The sequence below is a fragment of the Somniosus microcephalus genome, chromosome 34 (assembly GCF_052327205.1).
Source record: "Somniosus microcephalus isolate GS21.2 chromosome 34, FLI_Smic_1.0, whole genome shotgun sequence".
NCBI lineage: Eukaryota > Metazoa > Chordata > Chondrichthyes > Squaliformes > Somniosidae > Somniosus > Somniosus microcephalus.
This window is the reverse complement of record NC_141020.1, coordinates 17,230,471-17,247,952: the sequence shown is the minus strand read 5'-3', so window position 1 is coordinate 17,247,952 and position 17,482 is coordinate 17,230,471. Positions and strand designations below refer to the sequence as shown.

The window sequence follows — 17,482 nt, the reverse complement described above, 5'->3', positions numbered from 1 at the left end:
CAAAGTTTCCTGTATTTAATTGAATTTAAATTCCTTAGCTACCAGTGGCGGGATTTGAACGCGGGTCTCCTAGGCCTTATTGGATTACTAGTCTAGTAACATAACCACTATGCTACCGTACCCTAGCGATAAACTTGAGGAAAAATGGATGATGGTGGAGGTATCAGGCTGAATTATCTCCTTTGTTAGTATTTGCAAGTGTGACAGATAATAAACCACACACAACAAAACCCACCAGTTGCTCAGTTTAGTTTCAAAGAAACAGGTTTAATATTACACAGAAGCATCCTGTGCCTGCCTGGGCAGGGCCCCAGTTGTACATAACCTTACACGGATTGGCTCGATCGAGGGGATGGAGCGAGGGTGAACTGGCAGAGGATCAGGCCGATCTGTGAGCCAGAACGCCCGAGAACGGACCTCCCGGGCCTCGGGAGCAGCCTGCCAGCCCTGCGCCCGTACAGTGGGCCGGGCCGGGCCCAGTTGCACCAAGCCTTCTGTAACCTGTTTGGTTGATCGCTCGCGATTCGCCGACAATCCAAATGGCCTGTAAATGGGACGATACTGTGCGTGCCTAAGAAAGCAGAGCGGGTGCTTTGTGCTCCCTTGCCCTTTCAACAGAAGCTGCTGCCACGTGTGAAAAGAAAAAAAAAGACTTGCATTTATACAGCGCCTTTCACGACCACCGGACGTCTTGGCCAATGAAGCACTTTTGAAGTGGAGTCACTGTTGTAATGTGGGAAACGCGGCAGCCAATTCACGCACAGCAAGGTCCCACAAACAACAATGCGATAATGACCAGATAATGTTTTTGTTATGTTGGTTGAGGGATAAACATTGGCCAGAATGGCACTCTTCCATTTTTATTTGGGGAAAGAAGCGCGTATGTTAGTGCCTCACCATCCCTCCCTCTTCCCCTCCGCTGGGTCTGCAGTTGAAAGTGGGAAGCACTCTTGTCTCCGAGTCAGAAGGTTGTGGGTTCAAGTCCCACTCCAGACATCCGCTATCGCCCCATTTACAGGCCACTTAGGTTGTTGGTCAGTCCCTGGCTGCGCAACTCGTCTCTCATAGCAGTAACTTTCAAAAGGGAATTGGATATATACACGTCAAAAGGAAAAACTCGCAGGCTGTGGGGAGTGGGACTAATTGGAGAGCTCTTTCAAAGTGCCGGCACAGGCACGATGGGCTGAATGGCCTCCTACTATGATATCCATTTTCTGCACCAACTAGAGACCCATGGCCTGGAGATCAGCCCCGAATCAGTGGGCCATGCTGGAGCCTCAGCTTGGGGATGATCCAAACACATTGCAGAGTTCACAAGCCTCTCTCCACAGGCCCACGTTCTTCTGCAAGAAGAGACATGGGCCTGGTACCCGGGTGGGATTTAAAGACAGACAACCTTGTCTCAAGTCAAAGGAACTGTTGCCGTACTGTATGGCAAACCTCCAGGACTGTACAACATAGGAAATAGGAGCAGGAGTCGGCCATTTGGCCCCTCGAGCCCACTCCGCCATTCAATAAGATCATGGCTGATCTTCTCAGTCTAAGGATAAGGGGTAAGCCATTTAGGACTGAGATGAGGAGGAATTTCTTCACCCAGAGAGTGGTGAACCTGTGGAATTCTCTACCACAGAAGGCAGTGGAGGCCAATTCATTAAATATATTCAAGAAGGAGTTGGATATATTTCTTAAGGCTAAGGGGATCAAGGGATATGGGGAGAAGGCAGGGACCAGGTACTGAGTTTGGATGATCAGCCATGATCTCATTAAATGGCGGAGCAGGCTCGAGGGGCCGAATGGCCTACTCCTGCTCCTATCTTCTATGTTTCTACCTCATCTCCACTTTCCTGCACTATCCCCATATCCCTCGATTCCCTTAATATCCAAATCTATCAATCTCTGTCTTGAATATACTCAACGACTGAGCCTCCACAGCCCTCTGGGGCAGAGAATTCCAAAGATTCACCACCCTCTGAGTGAAGAAATTTCTCCTCATTTCAGTCCTAAATGGCCGACCCCTTATTCTGAGACTGTGACCCCTGGTTCTAGACTCCCCAGCCAGGGGAAACATCCTCCCTGCATCTACCCTGTCAAGCCCTGTAAGAATTTTGCATGTTTCAATGAGATCACCTCTCATTCTTCTAAACTCTAGAGAATATAGGCCTAGTCTACTCAATGGTGGGGGATAGGGTTCCCAACTCTGGTTGGCTGTATTAAGGAGGTTTCATCACCTGACCACCCACCCCACCCAGTCAAACAGCCATTTTCCCCCCACTCCAATACTTTTACAACTAATAAACGAAAGCATTCAAAGAAAATTGTAAAGAAAACATTTTTTTAAATGATTTTTCTCGCAGTTTTGCTCGCAGCTCAGTGCAGGAGATTAATCTCTAGTCCCTGGAGACTCCAGGGCAATCCTGGTGGGTTGGCAACTCCAGTGGGGGAAGGGTCAGCGAGCGGAGAGCAGCCCAGTCACAAGGCTGAGCTGTCGCACAGTGTCCGAGTACAGATTGCTTCATAATCTTAAAATGGCAAATACTTGTACACTGACTGGAATATCTCAAGTCACCTCTTGTTACTCCCAAGTGCTGGCTACAGGCAGAGGGGTCAAAAACCAGGGGGCACAGATTTAAAATAATTGGTGGAAGGTTTAGAGGGGATTTGAGGGGAAATGTCTTCACCCAGAGGGTTGTGGGGGTCTGGAACTCACTGCCTGAAAGGGTGGTAGAGGCAGGAACCCTAAACCACATTTAAAAAGTACTTGGATGTGCACTTGGGATGCTGTAACCTGCAGGGCTACGGACCAAGAGCTGGGAAGTGGGATTAGGCTGGATAGATCTTTGTTGGCCGGCGCGGACACGATGGGCCGAAATGGCCTCCTTCTGTGCTGTAACTTTCTATGAGTCTAGGCAGGGTATAAACCTAGGGGTGACAGAGACGCTGGTCAGTGTACACCTCTCTACGTCCTCTTATAATGTGTCAGGATCTGAAACGACTCTCCCTTGATGTTTAATTAAGAGGGAGACTGAGTGAGCAGGAGCAGCACGCTCGATGGGTGACTGAGAAAAGAAACATTGCATAAATTGCATTTATATAGCGTCTTTCACCACCTCAGGACGTCCCAAAGTGCTTTACAGCCAATGAAGTACTTTAAGAGTAGTCACTGTTGGTATGTAGGAAACGCAGCAGCCAATTTGTGCACAGCAAGCTCCCACAAACAGCAGTAACTATACACTTGTGGCTAGGAAGTAGAGTTAGGTGGTTGTAGCACGTGAGACATGAGGTCCCGTCCTCACACACTGTCTCTTGCAAAGTCAACCATCGGAGGAACTAACAGGAATGAAGGGGAGGGCTATCCCTTGGGCCGAGGCCAGCCCAGAGTACGAGCACCCACTGTTTTTATTGATACACATGTTCCAGTCCGTGCGGAGTACAATGTATTAAAAAAAACAGGAGCTACATTGAAGCTCAGACTCCAGCCCAAGCTGCGGTTGAACATGACATAGGAGATAGGAGCAGGAGTAGGCCATTCGGCCCCTCGAGCCTGCTCCGCCATTCAATGCGATCATGGCTGATCATCCAAACTCAGTACCCTGTCCCTGCCTTCTCCCCATATCCCTTGATCCCTTTAGCCTTAAGAAATATATCTAACTCCTTCTTGAATATATTTAATGAATTGGCCTCAACTGCCTTCTGTGGTAGAGAATTCCACAGGTTCACCACTCTCTGGGTGAAGAAATTCCTCCTCATCTCTGTCCTAAATGGCTTACCCCTTATCCTTAGACTGTGACCCCTGGTTCTGGACTCCCCGCCATCGGGAACATCCTTCCTGCATCTAGTCTGTCTAGTCCTGTTAGAATTTTATAAGTTTCAAAATGACACATAACGTAATCCAACTAGGCCTCCCGACATTCACAGAAACGTCCATTCCTTCTCACCTAGTTTGCACATGAGGTCACCCTGTTGGGACGATGACCCAGGAGTCACTCAACAGTTGGGGGGGGGGGGGGGGGGCGGGTAGGTTCTTGCTTGATAGGCTGAATGGCCTTCCCCATCTCGCTCCATTTGGTGACCCGTGTAGCTCTAGCTGGGATGTCTGTCGCACTGTCTGTCATTCTTTCAAGCACTGTGCCAGAAAGCCAATGCTGGTAATAGGCATCCCACTGGCCCCACCCAGCGCACGGACCGGAGGTGCACGGGAAAAGTAGTCCCTACCTGCTGTCCCAAAGAGCAATGACCTGTCCACCACCAGCGCCCCTTGCCCCACTCTCCACTAGCACCTGCCCTGCTGCAGTGGATTCCTAGTTCATTCCAGCCACACAGTCCCCAGGTTAGGCACAAGTTTAGTTTCACCTCCGTGACCCCGTCATTGATGAACCAGACACGACGTTCAGTGTTAAACAGAAATGGTGTGCGTGGGAAAACTGAATTCATCACTGCTGTAGATTTGGGCCTGCAGCACATTTCAAAAACATAGAAACATAGAAAAATAGGAGCAGGAGTCGGCCATTCAGCCCTTCGAGCCTGCTCCACCATTCAATATGATCATGGCTGATCCTCTATCTCAATACCATATTCCCGCTCTCTCCCCATACCCCTTGATGCCTTTTGCGTCTAGAATTCTGTCTATCTCCTTCTTAAATATATTCAGTGACTTGGCCTCCACAACCTTCTGTGGTAGAGAATTCCACAGGTTCACCACCCTCCGAGTGAAGAAATTTCTCCTCGTCTCAGTCCTAAATGTTCTACCCTGTATCCTGAGACTGTGACCCCTCGTTCTAGACCCCCCGCCAGGGGAAACATCCTCCCTGCATCCAGTCTGTCTAGCCCTGTCAGAATTTTATACATTTCAATGAGATCCCCTCTCATTCTTCTAAACTCTAGTGAATACAGGCCTAGTCGACCCAATCTCTCCTCATACGACAGTCCTGCCATCCCAGGAATCAGTCTGGTGAACCTTCGCTGCACTCCCTCTATGGCAAGTATATCTTTTCTTAGGTAAGACGACCAAAACTGCACACAGTACTCCAGGTGTGGTCTCACCAAGGCCCTGTATAACTGTAGTAAGACATCCTTGCTCCCGTACTCAAAACGTTACTGCTGTCAGTTTTATAAAACAAGACCATTCCAGGTTTAAATTCAGGCCAGAGTAATGGGTTTCGGTTCAAAGTCTGCACCGAGGCGGGGTAGTCATGTTGAAGCTACATCTGGCACCCAGGAGCGAGGGAGCCTGGGAATGTCTGGGGTTGGGTATACGCTCAGGATTCAGACAAGAGGGAAAAAGTCACCCCTATGACCAACGATCCCCCCCTGTCGATCGGGATGTCCCACGCAGGTCGCTCACCAGCTGCTGCAGCTGGAAAAGACACCGCGCCTGTGCGGCCGCGCAGCACATTTAAAGGGACCGCGCATGGAAAAAAAAGAGGGAACATTGCCAATGACATGCACACACAGACGTATATACGTGCAGGCCCCATTGAAACTACTATTCCGGAGGCAGAATCAGATTTTTTTTAATTTGGTCATCTAAAAATCTTACATAAGTCGCACACTTACTGTCCATAAAAGCTTACTCCCCGGTGTCATAATTTTTGGTCACACTTTTCTGCCAACATTTCCCAGTGTAAATTGCTGTCTCAACAGTTCCTATTCAATTTTGCTATGTCAACGGTCACGCTGCAGTTGTAGGATCTGGCCACTAGGTGGCTCTGTGCAATAAGTTTCCGAAGTATCAACTCCATTGTCATCTTGTATTTAGAAAAACATCTATGCATCAACCGACTAGGACTGCCACGTGTGATCTACTGGCCTATAAAAAGTATGTGCAAACTAAAAAAAAGGTACAAATTTATTGTGAATATGTCAGCACCGTGGCTGTATGTCTTCATATATATTAAAGGGGCCTGGCTATCAGGAGGATTACTATTCGAGTGTGGGTTGGACTTCCTGCACAGAAATGGCGCCACTTCGAGAGCGCGTTTTAGGTACAGTTTCTCACTGAACACTCTACGTCCCCCTCTCCCCTCCCTCTTTAACGCCCTGAACTGCATGCCCAGGTCCCTTTAAGTGCAGAGTGGGTTTGGAAGTGGTCGTCAGGAGTTCCACTTGGTGGGGAAGCTGTGCAGGTGCAGGTGGGCGTTTGGCTGGGCTCGCTGGCTTTTGCTGCCATATAGTCAGATGTTGGGCAGGTGATGGTCGTACTTGTGCCGGTGGTGCTTCTTGGCCTCGGGCGCTGGCGAGATGTTGCTGCTTGTTAGTTGAGGCAGGTGCTGGAGCTGAAAGAGCAGAAAACAAAAAAAACTACAATCACACACTCGGAATTCGGCCCTTCTTCGTAGTGCAGGCTATCGGTCTCGGGGTGCATCGCAATCCAGCCTGGTCCGCTCCTCGGCTAAGACACCCATACCATGCATTCTCCAGCAGGAGTCATTGGATAGCAATGAAGAGCAGGAACCCCAGCAGGTTTTATATAGGGTTACATAGGATACAAGGCACAGAAACAGGCCATTCGGCCCAACCAGTCTATGCCGGCATTTATGCTCCACTCGAGCCTCCTCCCGTCTTTCCTCATCTAAATCTATCAGCATAACCCTCTATTCCCTTCTCCCTCATATGCTCATCTAACCGCCCCTTAAATGCATCGATACTATTCGCTTCAACCACTCCCTGTGGTAGCGAGTTCCACATTCTCACCACTCTCTGGGTAAAGAAGTTTCTTCTGAATTCCCTATTGGATTTCTTGGTGATTATCTTATATTGATGGCCTCTAGTTATGCTCTTCCCCACAACTGGAAATATTTTCTCTGTATCCACTCTATCAAAACCTTTCATGATTTTAAAGACCTCTATTAGGTCACCCCTCAGCCTTCTCTTTTCAAGAGTAAAGAGACCCAGCCTGTTCATCCTTTCCTGATAGGTATACCCTCGCATTTCTGGTATCATCCTTGTGAATCTTCTCTGCACCCTCTCCAGTGCCTCTATATCCTTTTTATAATATGGCGACCTGAACTGTACGCAGTGCTCCAAGTGTGGTCTAACCGAGGTTCGATACAGGTTTAGCATAACTTCACTACTTTTCAATTCAATCCCTCTAGAAATAAACCCCAGTGCTTGGTTTGTTTATTTTATGGCCTTGTTAACCTGTGTCGATACTTTTAGTGATTTGTGTATTTGTACTCCCAGATCCCTTTGTTCCTCTACCCCATTTAGATTCTTATTTTCCAAGTAACATGTGACCTCCCTATTTTTCTTACCAAAATGTAAAACCTCTCATTTATCGGTGTTGAATTTCATTTACCAATTATCTGCCCATTCTGCAAGTTTATTAATGTCTTCCTGTACTTTGTTGCAGTCCTCCTCAGTATTGACTATCCCCCCCAATTTGGTGTCGTCCGCAAATTGTGTTTTTGATTCCAAGGTCTAAATCGTTAATGTAAATTGTGATCAGCAGTGATCCCAGCCCTGATCCTGGTGGAACATAAGAACATAAGAAATAGGAGCAGGAATAGGTCACTCGGCCCCTCGAGCCTGCTCCGCCATTCAATAAGATCATGGCTGATCTTGGGCTCAAAGCCACTTCCCCGCCCGCTCCCCATAACCCTTCACTCCCTCATCTTGCAAAAATCTGTCTTTCTCCACCTTAAATGTATTTAATGACCCAGCCTCCACGGCTCTCTGGGGCAGAGAATTCCACAGATTTACGACCCTCTGAGGGAAGAAATTCCTCCTCATCTCAGTTCTAAAAGGGCGACCCTTTATTCTGAAACTGTGCCCCCGAGTTCTAGATTTCCCCATGAGGGGAAACATCCTCTCTGCATCTACCTTGTCGAGCCCCCTCAGTATCTGATATGTTTCAATAAGATCCCCTCTCATTCTTCTAAATTCCAATGGGTATAGACCCAACCTTTCTTCATAAGTCAACCCCCTCATCTCAGGAATCAACCTAGTGAATCGTCTCTGAACTGCCTCCAATGCAAGTATGTCCTTCCTTAAATAAGGAGACCAAAACTGTACGCAGTACTCCAGGTGTGGTCTCACCAATACCCTGTACAGTTGTAGCAGGACTTCACTGCTTTTATACTCCAACCCCCTTGCAATAAAGGCCAACGTTCTATTTGCCTTCTGGATTACTTGCTGTGCCTGCATGCTAACATTTTGTGTTTCATGCACAAGGACCCCCAGGTCCCTCTGAACTGTAGCATTTTGTAATCTCTCTCCATTTAAATAATAACACCACTACCCACCTTCTGCCACTCTGAATAGCTACCCTTTTTGCTGCAGTTGTACAGGGCCTTGGTGAGGCCACACCTTGAGTATTGTGTGCAGTTTTGATCGCCTTATCTGAGGAAGGATGTTCTTGCCATGGAGGGAGTGCAGCGAAGATTCACCAGACTGATACCTGGGATGGCAGGAATGACGTATGAGGAGAGATTGGGTCGATTGGGCTTATACTCGCTGGAGTTTAGAAGAGTGAGAGGGGATCTCATTGAAACTTATAAAATTCTAACAGGACTAGACAGACTAGATGCAGGAGGATGTTCCCGATGGCGGGGAGTCCAGAACCGGGGGTAAGGGGTAAGCCATTTAGGACAGAGATGAGGAGGAATTTCTTCACCCAGAGAGTGGTGAACCTGTGGAATTCTCTACCACAGAAGGCAGTTGAGGCCAATTCATTAAATATATTCAAGAAGGAGTTGGATATATTTCTTAAGGCTAAAGGGATCAAGGGGTATGGGGAGAAAGCAGGGACAGGGTACTGAGTTTGGATGATCAGCCATGATCGCATTGAATGGCGGAGCAGGCTCGAGGGGCCAAATGGCCTACTTCTGCTCCTATCTTCTATGTTTCTATGTTACCCCGACTCGCTGCTTTCTGTCTTGAATCCAGCTCGCTATCCATTCAGCTAGTTGTCCCCTGACTCCGCATTCCCTGACCTGGGTGGGCAGTGGTGAGTTCATCAATGGATTGAAGCAGCCCCGTGCCCTTACCCCTGGCGGCCGCCGGCGTGGCATCCTCTCGTGCCTCCTGCTGAACTTCTCGGCGTCTCTGCTGTTCTCCATCTCGTCCCGGCAGCTGCCGAAGTGCGGGTGCTGCAGCAGCTGCTCACACGTCAGCCTCTCGGTGGGGTTCATCATCAAGCAGCCCTGGGACAAGCGACAGGGGTGACAGACCTTTCAACACTGAGCCCCGCGCAGCTCTTCAACACCGCCTTACAGCGGGGTCGCACACCGGAGAAACCAGGGCACAACACGCAGCAGAGACCGAGGCACACACACCCGCACCGGTTAATGAGTGAGGACTACATCAGAGAGTTAGTGAGGGGAGTGGGGTATATCAGAGTGTTACAGTGAGGGGTGTGGGGTATATCAGAGTGTTACAGTGAGCGGTGTGGGCTATATCAGAGTGTTACAGTGTGGGGTATATCAGTGTTACAGTGAGGAGTGTGGGTATATCAGAGTGTTACAGTGAGGAGTGTGGGGTATATCAGTGTTACAGTGAGGGGTGTTGGGTATATCAGTGTTACAGTGAGGGGTGTGGGGTATATCAGTGTTACAGTGAGGGGTGTGGGGTATATCAGTTTTACAGTGAGGGGTGTGGGGTATATCAGAGTGTTACAGTGAGGGGTGTGGGGTATATCAGAGTGTTACAGTGAGCGGTGTGGGCTATATCAGAGTGTTACAGTGTGGGGTATATCAGTGTTACAGTGAGGAGTGTGGGTATATCAGAGTGTTACAGTGAGGAGTGTGGGGTATATCAGTGTTACAGTGAGGGGTGTTGGGTATATCAGTGTTACAGTGAGGGGTGTGGGGTATATCAGTGTTACAGTGAGGGGTGTGGGGTATATCAGTTTTACAGTGAGGGTTGTGGGGTATATCAGTGTTACAGCGAGGGGTGTGGGGTGTATCAGTGTGTTACAGTGAGGGGTGTGGGGTATATCAGTGTTACAGTGAGGGGTGTGGGGTGTATTAGAGTGTTACAGTGAGGGGTGTGGGGTATATCAGTGTTACAGTGAGGGGTGTGGGGTATATCAGTGTTACAGTGAGGGTGTGGGGTATATCAGTGTGTTACAGTGAGGGGTGTGGGGTATATCAGTGTTACAGTGAGGGGTGTGGGGTGTATCAGAGTGTGTTACAGTGAGGGGTGTGGGGTATATCAGTGTTACAGTGAGGGGTGTGGGGTATATCAGTGTTACAGTGAGGGGTGTGGGGTATATCAGTGTTACAGTGAGGGGTGTGGGGTATATCAGTGTTACAGTGAGGGGTGTGGGGTATATCAGAACATTACAGTGAGGGGTGTGGGGTATATCAGAGCATTACAGTGAGGGGTGTGGGGTATATCAGTGTTACAGTGAGGGGTGTGGGGTGTATCAGAGTGTGTTACAGTGAGGGGTGTGGGGTATATCAGTGTTACAGTGAGGGGTGTGGGGTATATCAGTGTTACAGTGAGGGGTGTGGGGTATATCAGTGTTACAGTGAGGGGTGTGTGGTATATCAGAGAATGTTACAATGAGGAGTGTGGGGTATATCAGAGAATGTTAGTGAGGAGTGCGGCGTATATCAGAGCGTTACAGTGAGGGGTGTGGGGTATATCAGAGTGTTACAGTGAGGGGTGTGGGGTATATCAGTGTTACAGTGAGGGGTGTGGGGTCTATCAGTGTTACAGTGAGGGGTGTGGGGCATATCAGAGTGTTACAGTGAGGAGTGTGGGGTATATCAGTGTTACAGTGAGGGGTGTGGGGTCTATCAGTGTTACAGTGAGGGGTGTGGGGCATATCAGAGTGTTACAGTGAGGGGTGTGGGGTATATCAGAGTGTTACAGTGAGGGGTGTGGGGTATATCAGTGTTACAGTGAGGGGTGTGCGGTATATCAGTGTTACAGTGAGGGGTGTGGGGTCTATCAGTGTTACAGTGAGGGGTGTGGGGCATATCAGAGTGTTACAGTGAGGAGTGTGGGGTATATCAGTGTTACAGTGAGGGGTGTGGGGTCTATCAGTGTTACAGTGAGGGGTGTGGGGCATATCAGAGTGTTACAGTGAGGGGTGTGGGGTATATCAGTGTTACAGTGATGGGTGTGGGGTCTATCAGTGTTACAGTGAGGGGTGTGGGGTATATCAGTGTTACAGTGAGAGGTGTGGGGTCTATCAGTGTTACAGTGAGGGGTGTGGGGTATATCAAGTGTTACAGTGAGGGGTGTGGGGTATATGAGAGTGTTACAGTGAGGGGTGTGGGGTATATCAGTGTTACAATGAGGAGTGTGGGGTATATCAGTGTTAGTGTGAGGGGTGTGGGGCATATGAGAGTGTTACAGTGAGGGGTGTGGGGTATATCAGTGTTACAGTGAGGGGTGTGGGGTATATCAGAGAATGTTACAATGAGGAGTGTGGGGTATATCAGAGAATGTTAGTGAGGAGTGCGGCGTATATCAGAGCGTTACAGTGAGGGGTGTGGGGTATATCAGAGCGTTACAGTGAGGGGTGTGGGGTATATCAGAGAATGTTAGTGAGGAGTGCGGCGTATATCAGAGCGTTACAGTGAGGGGTGTGGGGTATATCAGAGTGTTACAGTGCGGGGTGTGGGGTATATCAGTGTTACAGTGAGGGGTGTGGGGTATATCAGTGTTACAGTGAGGGGTGTGGGGTATATCAGTGTTACAGTGAGGGGTGTGGGGTATATCAGTTTTACAGTGAGGGTTGTGGGGTATACAGTGTTACAGCGAGGGGTGTGGGGTATATCAGTGTTACAGTGAGGGGTGTGGGGTATATCAGTTTTACAGTGAGGGTTGTGGGGTATATCAGTGTTACAGCGAGGGGTGTGGGGTGTATCAGTGTGTTACAGTGAGGGGTGTGGGGTATATCAGTGTTACAGTGAGGGGTGTGGGGTGTATTAGAGTGTTACAGTGAGGGGTGTGGGGTATATCAGTGTTACAGTGAGGGGTGTGGGGTATATCAGTGTTACAGTGAGGGTGTGGGGTATATCAGTGTGTTACAGTGAGGGGTGTGGGGTATATCAGTGTTACAGTGAGGGGTGTGGGGTATATCAGTGTTACAGTGAGGGGTGTGGGGTATATCAGTGTTACAGTGAGGGGTGTGGGGTATATCAGTGTGTTACAGTGAGGAGTGTGGGGTATATCAGTGTTACAGTGAGGGGTGCGGCGTATATCAGTGTTACAGTGAGGGGTGTGGGGTGTATCAGAGTGTGTTACAGTGAGGGGTGTGGGGTATATCAGTGTTACAGTGAGGGGTGTGGGGTATATCAGTGTTACAGTGAGGGGTGTGGGGTATATCAGTGTTACAGTGAGGGGTGTGGGGTATATCAGTGTTACAGTGAGGGGTGTGGGGTATATCAGAACATTACAGTGAGGGGTGTGGGGTATATCAGAGCATTACAGTGAGGGGTGTGGGGTATATCAGAGTGTTACAGTGAGGGGTGTGGGGTATATCAGTGTTACAGTGAGGGGTGTGGGGTATATCAGTGTTACAGTGAGGGGTGTGGGGTATATCAGAGCGTTACAGTGAGGGGTGTGGGGTATATCAGTGTTACAGTGAGGGGTGTGGGGTATATCAGAGCGTTACAGTGAGGGGTGGGGGGTATATCAGTGTTACAGTGAGGGGTGTGGGGTATATCAGTGTTACAGTGAGGGGTGTGGGGTATATCAGTGTTACAGTGAGGGGTGTGGAGTATATCAGTGTTACAGTGAGGGGTGCGGCGTATATCAGAGTGTTACAGTGAGGGGTGTGGGGTATATCAGAGTGTTACAGTGAGGGGTGTGGGGTATATCAGAGTGTTACAGTGAGGGGTGCGGCGTATATCAGAGTGTTACAGTGAGGGGTGTGGGGTATATCAGAGTGTTACAGTGAGGGGTGTGGGGTATATCAGTGTTACAGTGAGGGGTGTGGGGTATATCAGAGTGTTACAGTGAGGGGTGTGGGGTATATCAGTGTTACAGTGAGGGGTGTGGGGTATATCAGAGTGTTACAGTGAGGGGTGTGGGGTATATCAGAGTGTTACAGTGAGGGGTGTGGGGTATATCAGTGTTACAGTGAGGGGTGTGGGGTATATCAGTGTTACAGTGAGGGGTGTGGGGTCTATCAGTGTTACAGTGAGGGGTGTGGGGTATATCAGAGTGATACAGTGAGGGGTGTGGGGTATATCAGAGTGTTACAGTGAGGGGTGTGGGGTCTATCAGTGTTACAGTGAGGGGTGCGGCGTATATCAGAGTGTTACAGTGAGGGGTGTGGGGTATATCAGTGTTACAGTGAGGGGTGTGGGGCATATCAGAGTGTTACAGTGAGGAGTGTGGGGTCTATCAGTGTTACAGTGAGGGGTGTGGGGCATATCAGAGTGTTACAGTGAGGGGTGTGGGGTATATCAGTGTTACAGTGAGGGGTGTGGGGTCTATCAGTGTTACAGTGAGGGGTGTGGGGCATATCAGAGTGTTACAGTGAGGAGTGTGGGGTATATCAGTGTTACAGTGAGGGGTGTGGGGTCTATCAGTGTTACAGTGAGGGGTGTGGGGCATATCAGAGTGTTACAGTGAGGGGTGTGGGGTATATCAGTGTTACAGTGATGGGTGTGGGGTCTATCAGTGTTACAGTGAGGGGTGTGGGGTATATCAGTGTTACAGTGAGAGGTGTGGGGTCTATCAGTGTTACAGTGAGGGGTGTGGGGTATATCAAGTGTTACAGTGAGGGGTGTGGGGTATATGAGAGTGTTACAGTGAGGGGTGTGGGGTATATCAGTGTTACAATGAGGAGTGTGGGGTATATCAGTGTTAGTGTGAGGGGTGTGGGGCATATGAGAGTGTTACAGTGAGGGGTGTGGGGTATATCAGTGTTACAGTGAGGGGTGTGGGGTATATCAGTGTTACAGTGAGGAGTATGGGGTGTATCAGTGTTACAGTGAGGGGTGTGGGATATATCAGTGTTACAGTGAGGGGTGTGGGGTATATCAGAGCATTACAGTGAGGGGTGTGGGGTATATCAGTGTTACAGTGAGGGGTGTGGGGTATATCAGTGTTACAGTGAGGGGTGTGAGGTATATCAGAGTGTTACAGTGAGGGGTGTGGGGTATACAGTGTTACAGTGAAGGGTGTGGGGTATATCAGTGTTAGTGTGAGGGGTGTGGTGTATATGAGAGTGTTACAGTGAGGGGTGTGGGGTATATGAGAGTGTTACAGTGAGGGGTGTGGGGTATATCAGTGTTACAGTGAGGGGTGTGGGGTATATCAGTGTTACAGTGAGGAGTGTGAGGTATATCAGTGTTACAGTGAGGGGTGTGGGGTATATCAGTGTTACAGTGAGGGGTGTGGGGTATACAGTGTTACAGTGAGGGGTGTGGGGTATATCAGTGTTACAGTGAGGGGTGTGGGGTATACAGTGTTACACTGAGGGGTGTGGGGTATATCAGTGTTACAGTGAGGGGTGTGGGGTATATCAGTGTTACAGTGAGGAGTGTGAGGTATATCAGTATTACAGTGAGGAGTGTGGGGTATATGAGTGTGTTACAGTGAGGGGTGTGGGGTATATCAGTGTTACAGTGAAGGGTGTGGGGTATATCAGTGTTAGTGTGAGGGGTGTGGGGTATATCAGTGTTACAGTGAGGGGTGTGGGGTATACAGTGCTCCAGTGAGGGGTGTGGGGTATATCAGAGTGTTACAGTGAAGGGTGTGGGGTATATCAGAGTGTGTTACAGTGAGGGGTGCGGGGTATATCAGAGTGTTACAGTGAAGGGTGTGGGGTATATCAGTGTTACAGTGAAGGGTGTGGGGTATATCAGTGTTAGTGTGAGGGGTGTGGGGTATATGAGAGTGTTACAGTGAGGGGTGTGGGGTATATGAGAGTGTTACAGTGAGGGTTGTGGGGTATATCAGTGTTAGTGTGAGGGGTGTGGGGTATATCAGAGTGTTACAGTGAGGGGTGCGGCGTATATCAGTGTTACAGTGAGGGGTGTGGGGTATATCAGTGTTACAGTGAGGGGTGTGGGGTATACAGTGTTACAGTGAGGTGTGTGGGGTATACAGTGTTACAGTGAGGGGTGTGGGGTATATCAGTGTTACAGTGAGGGGTGTGGGGTATATGAGAGTGTTACAGTGAGTGGTGTGGGGTATATCAGAGTGTTACAGTGAGGGGTGTGGGGTATATCAGTGTTGCAGTGAGGGGTGTGGGGTATATCAGAGTGTTACAGTGAGGGGTGTGGGGTATACAGTGTTACAGTGAGGGGTGTGGGGTATATCAGTGTTACAGTGAGGGGTGTGGGGTATATGAGGGTGTTACAGTGAGTTGTGTGGGGTATATCAGGGTGTTACAGTGAGGGGTGTGGGGTATATCAGTGTTACAGTGAGGGGTGTGGGGTATATCAGAGTGTTACAGTGAGGGGTGTGGGCAATATCAGTGTTACAGTGAGGGGTGTGGGGTATATGAGAGTGTTACAGTGAGTTGTGTGGGGTATATCAGGGTGTTACAGTGAGGGGTGTGGGGTCTATCAGTGTTACAGTGAGGGGTGTGAGGTCTATCAGTGTTACAGTGAGGGGTGTGGGGTCTATCAGTGTTACAGTGAGGGGTGTGGGGTATACAGTGTTACAGTGAGGGGTATGGGGTATACAGTGTTACAGTGAGGGGTATGGGGTCTATCAGTGTTACAGTGAGGGGTATGGGGTATATCAGTGTTACAATGAGGAGTCTATCAGAATGATACTCAGGAGGTGTGGTGCGTATTAAGTGTTGCTGTGAGGGGCGCGGTGTAGATAGGATTGTGATACAGACGGGGTTAGGGTCTCTAGTACAGAGAATGGCTTAAATGTCAATAAGTGGCATCAGATCGACCTGGTAGCCAATCATGCTTTCGACATCATTAATTCTGCAGTCCCAGGTAACGCTGGTCAGCCCGGAATTGCCTGGTCACGCCCTGGGTGGTGTCTCTCCCAGGGCGGTGTTACTTGGGATGTTTCATGGGTTGCAGGCAGCCGACGCTGTTCACTCACCTTCATTAAGTGGAGGGCCTGGGCCGAGATGTGAGGAAACTTCACCTCCAGCGGCTCCTGGGAGGGGACAAGCAAACGGCAGTGTTAGCGCCCCCGCCTGATCCGGTCTCCGCCCCGATCGCTCTCAGCACAGACATGATTCCCATCTCCGGATCCAAACCCGTTCTTCACCCGCACCCTCCACCCCCCCCTTCCCCGAATCCACTAGGATTCTCCCGGTGTCGAAGTTGGCTTCAGAGGGCGGTAGATGAGGCCACTGGCAAACCCCAAGTGAGAGAGTCGACCCAGCTCCACCCACCTTGCCCGCCTCCGTGGGGAGAATTTGGGGGCATACGTTTGTTCTGTGGAATGTGTGGTTGCTGTGGAAACAAATCCGATGTTAGCCTTGAATCAACAGCATCGTCAGGCATTCCTTCCTGGCTAGCAACCTAAATCTTCCCGATTGGGTGGTACACATGGCGGCGCACTATTTTACTACTGGGACGCTTTTAAGGGTGATTGTCGTCCCGTCACACGTCCTGGGGCACGATTGGCGAGAGGACGAGATCACGTCGCGTGCGCCATTGTACATAGTTGACCTTCTCGATAAAGGTCATAGGTCGCAGATCATTTCACCCACTGCATTGCAACTCCCCCAATGGGTCAGGGTATTAGCAGTATGGGATGAAGGGTAGGGTTAAGTGTTAGCACCCCCGCCCCTCGCCAAAACTGGTCTGGGGAATCACCGGCCAGCTCAGCTGCCCCAGGGGCTTTGGTGTGCGACTAGGCCGCACACCAACCAGTAGTTCCAGCTACGGTCTGTAACGAGTTTGCCAATCTCAGTTGGGGTGCTATAGTTGGCCTCAGCAGCCCCCTCTGGATTGGGGGAGGGAAGTAAGGGCGGGGGGGAAGGGAAAAAAGAGAGGGGAGAAATTGGAGCCAGGGTTCCAGGTCGTGGTCACTATTCACTGTGTGTAGGTGCGTGGAGATCGGATAGGTTGGGTGATTGGGCAAAAGCATGGCAGATGCAGTATAACGTGGATAAATGTGAGGTTATCCACTTTGGTGGCAAAAACAGGAAGGCAGATTATTATCTGAATGGCAATAGATTGGGAGAAGGGGAAGTGCAACGAGACCTGGGTGTCCTTGTGTACCAGTCGCTGAAGGTAAGCATGCAGGTGCAGCAGGCGGTTAAGAAGGCAAACGGTATGTTGGCCTTCGTAGCGAGAGGATTCGAGTACAGGAGCAAGGATGTCTTGCTGCAGTTGTACAGGGCCTTGGTGAGACCACACCTTGAGTATTGTGTGCAGTTTTGGTCGCCTTATCTGAGGAAGGATGTTCTTGCAATGGAAGGAGTGCAGCGAAGATTCACCAGGCTGATACCTGGGATGGCAGGAATGACGTATGAGGAGAGATTGGGACGATTGGGCTTATACTCGCTGGAGTTTAGAAGAATGAGAGGGGATCTTATTGAAACTTATAAAATTCTAACAGGACTGGACAGACTAGATGCTGGAAGGTTGTTCCC

At 49.6% G+C, this 17,482-nt stretch overlaps 1 protein-coding gene across 1 annotated transcript in view; it reads right to left on the bottom strand.

Moving 5' to 3' along the window:
* Positions 1-246: 246 nt before the first annotated feature.
* LOC147096831 (cyclin-dependent kinase-like 1) overlaps positions 247-17,482 on the bottom strand; it is an 83,933-nt gene continuing 66,697 nt past the window's right edge. The window contains exons 7-9 of the mRNA XM_085973476.1: positions 15,976-16,032; positions 8,985-9,140; positions 247-6,272 (exon numbers count right to left, since the gene is read on the bottom strand). Of these exons, the coding sequence (XP_085829602.1) occupies positions 6,171-6,272; positions 8,985-9,140; positions 15,976-16,032 (315 nt within the window). The 3' untranslated portion in view covers positions 247-6,170. The remainder of the gene's footprint in view (positions 6,273-8,984; positions 9,141-15,975; positions 16,033-17,482) is intronic.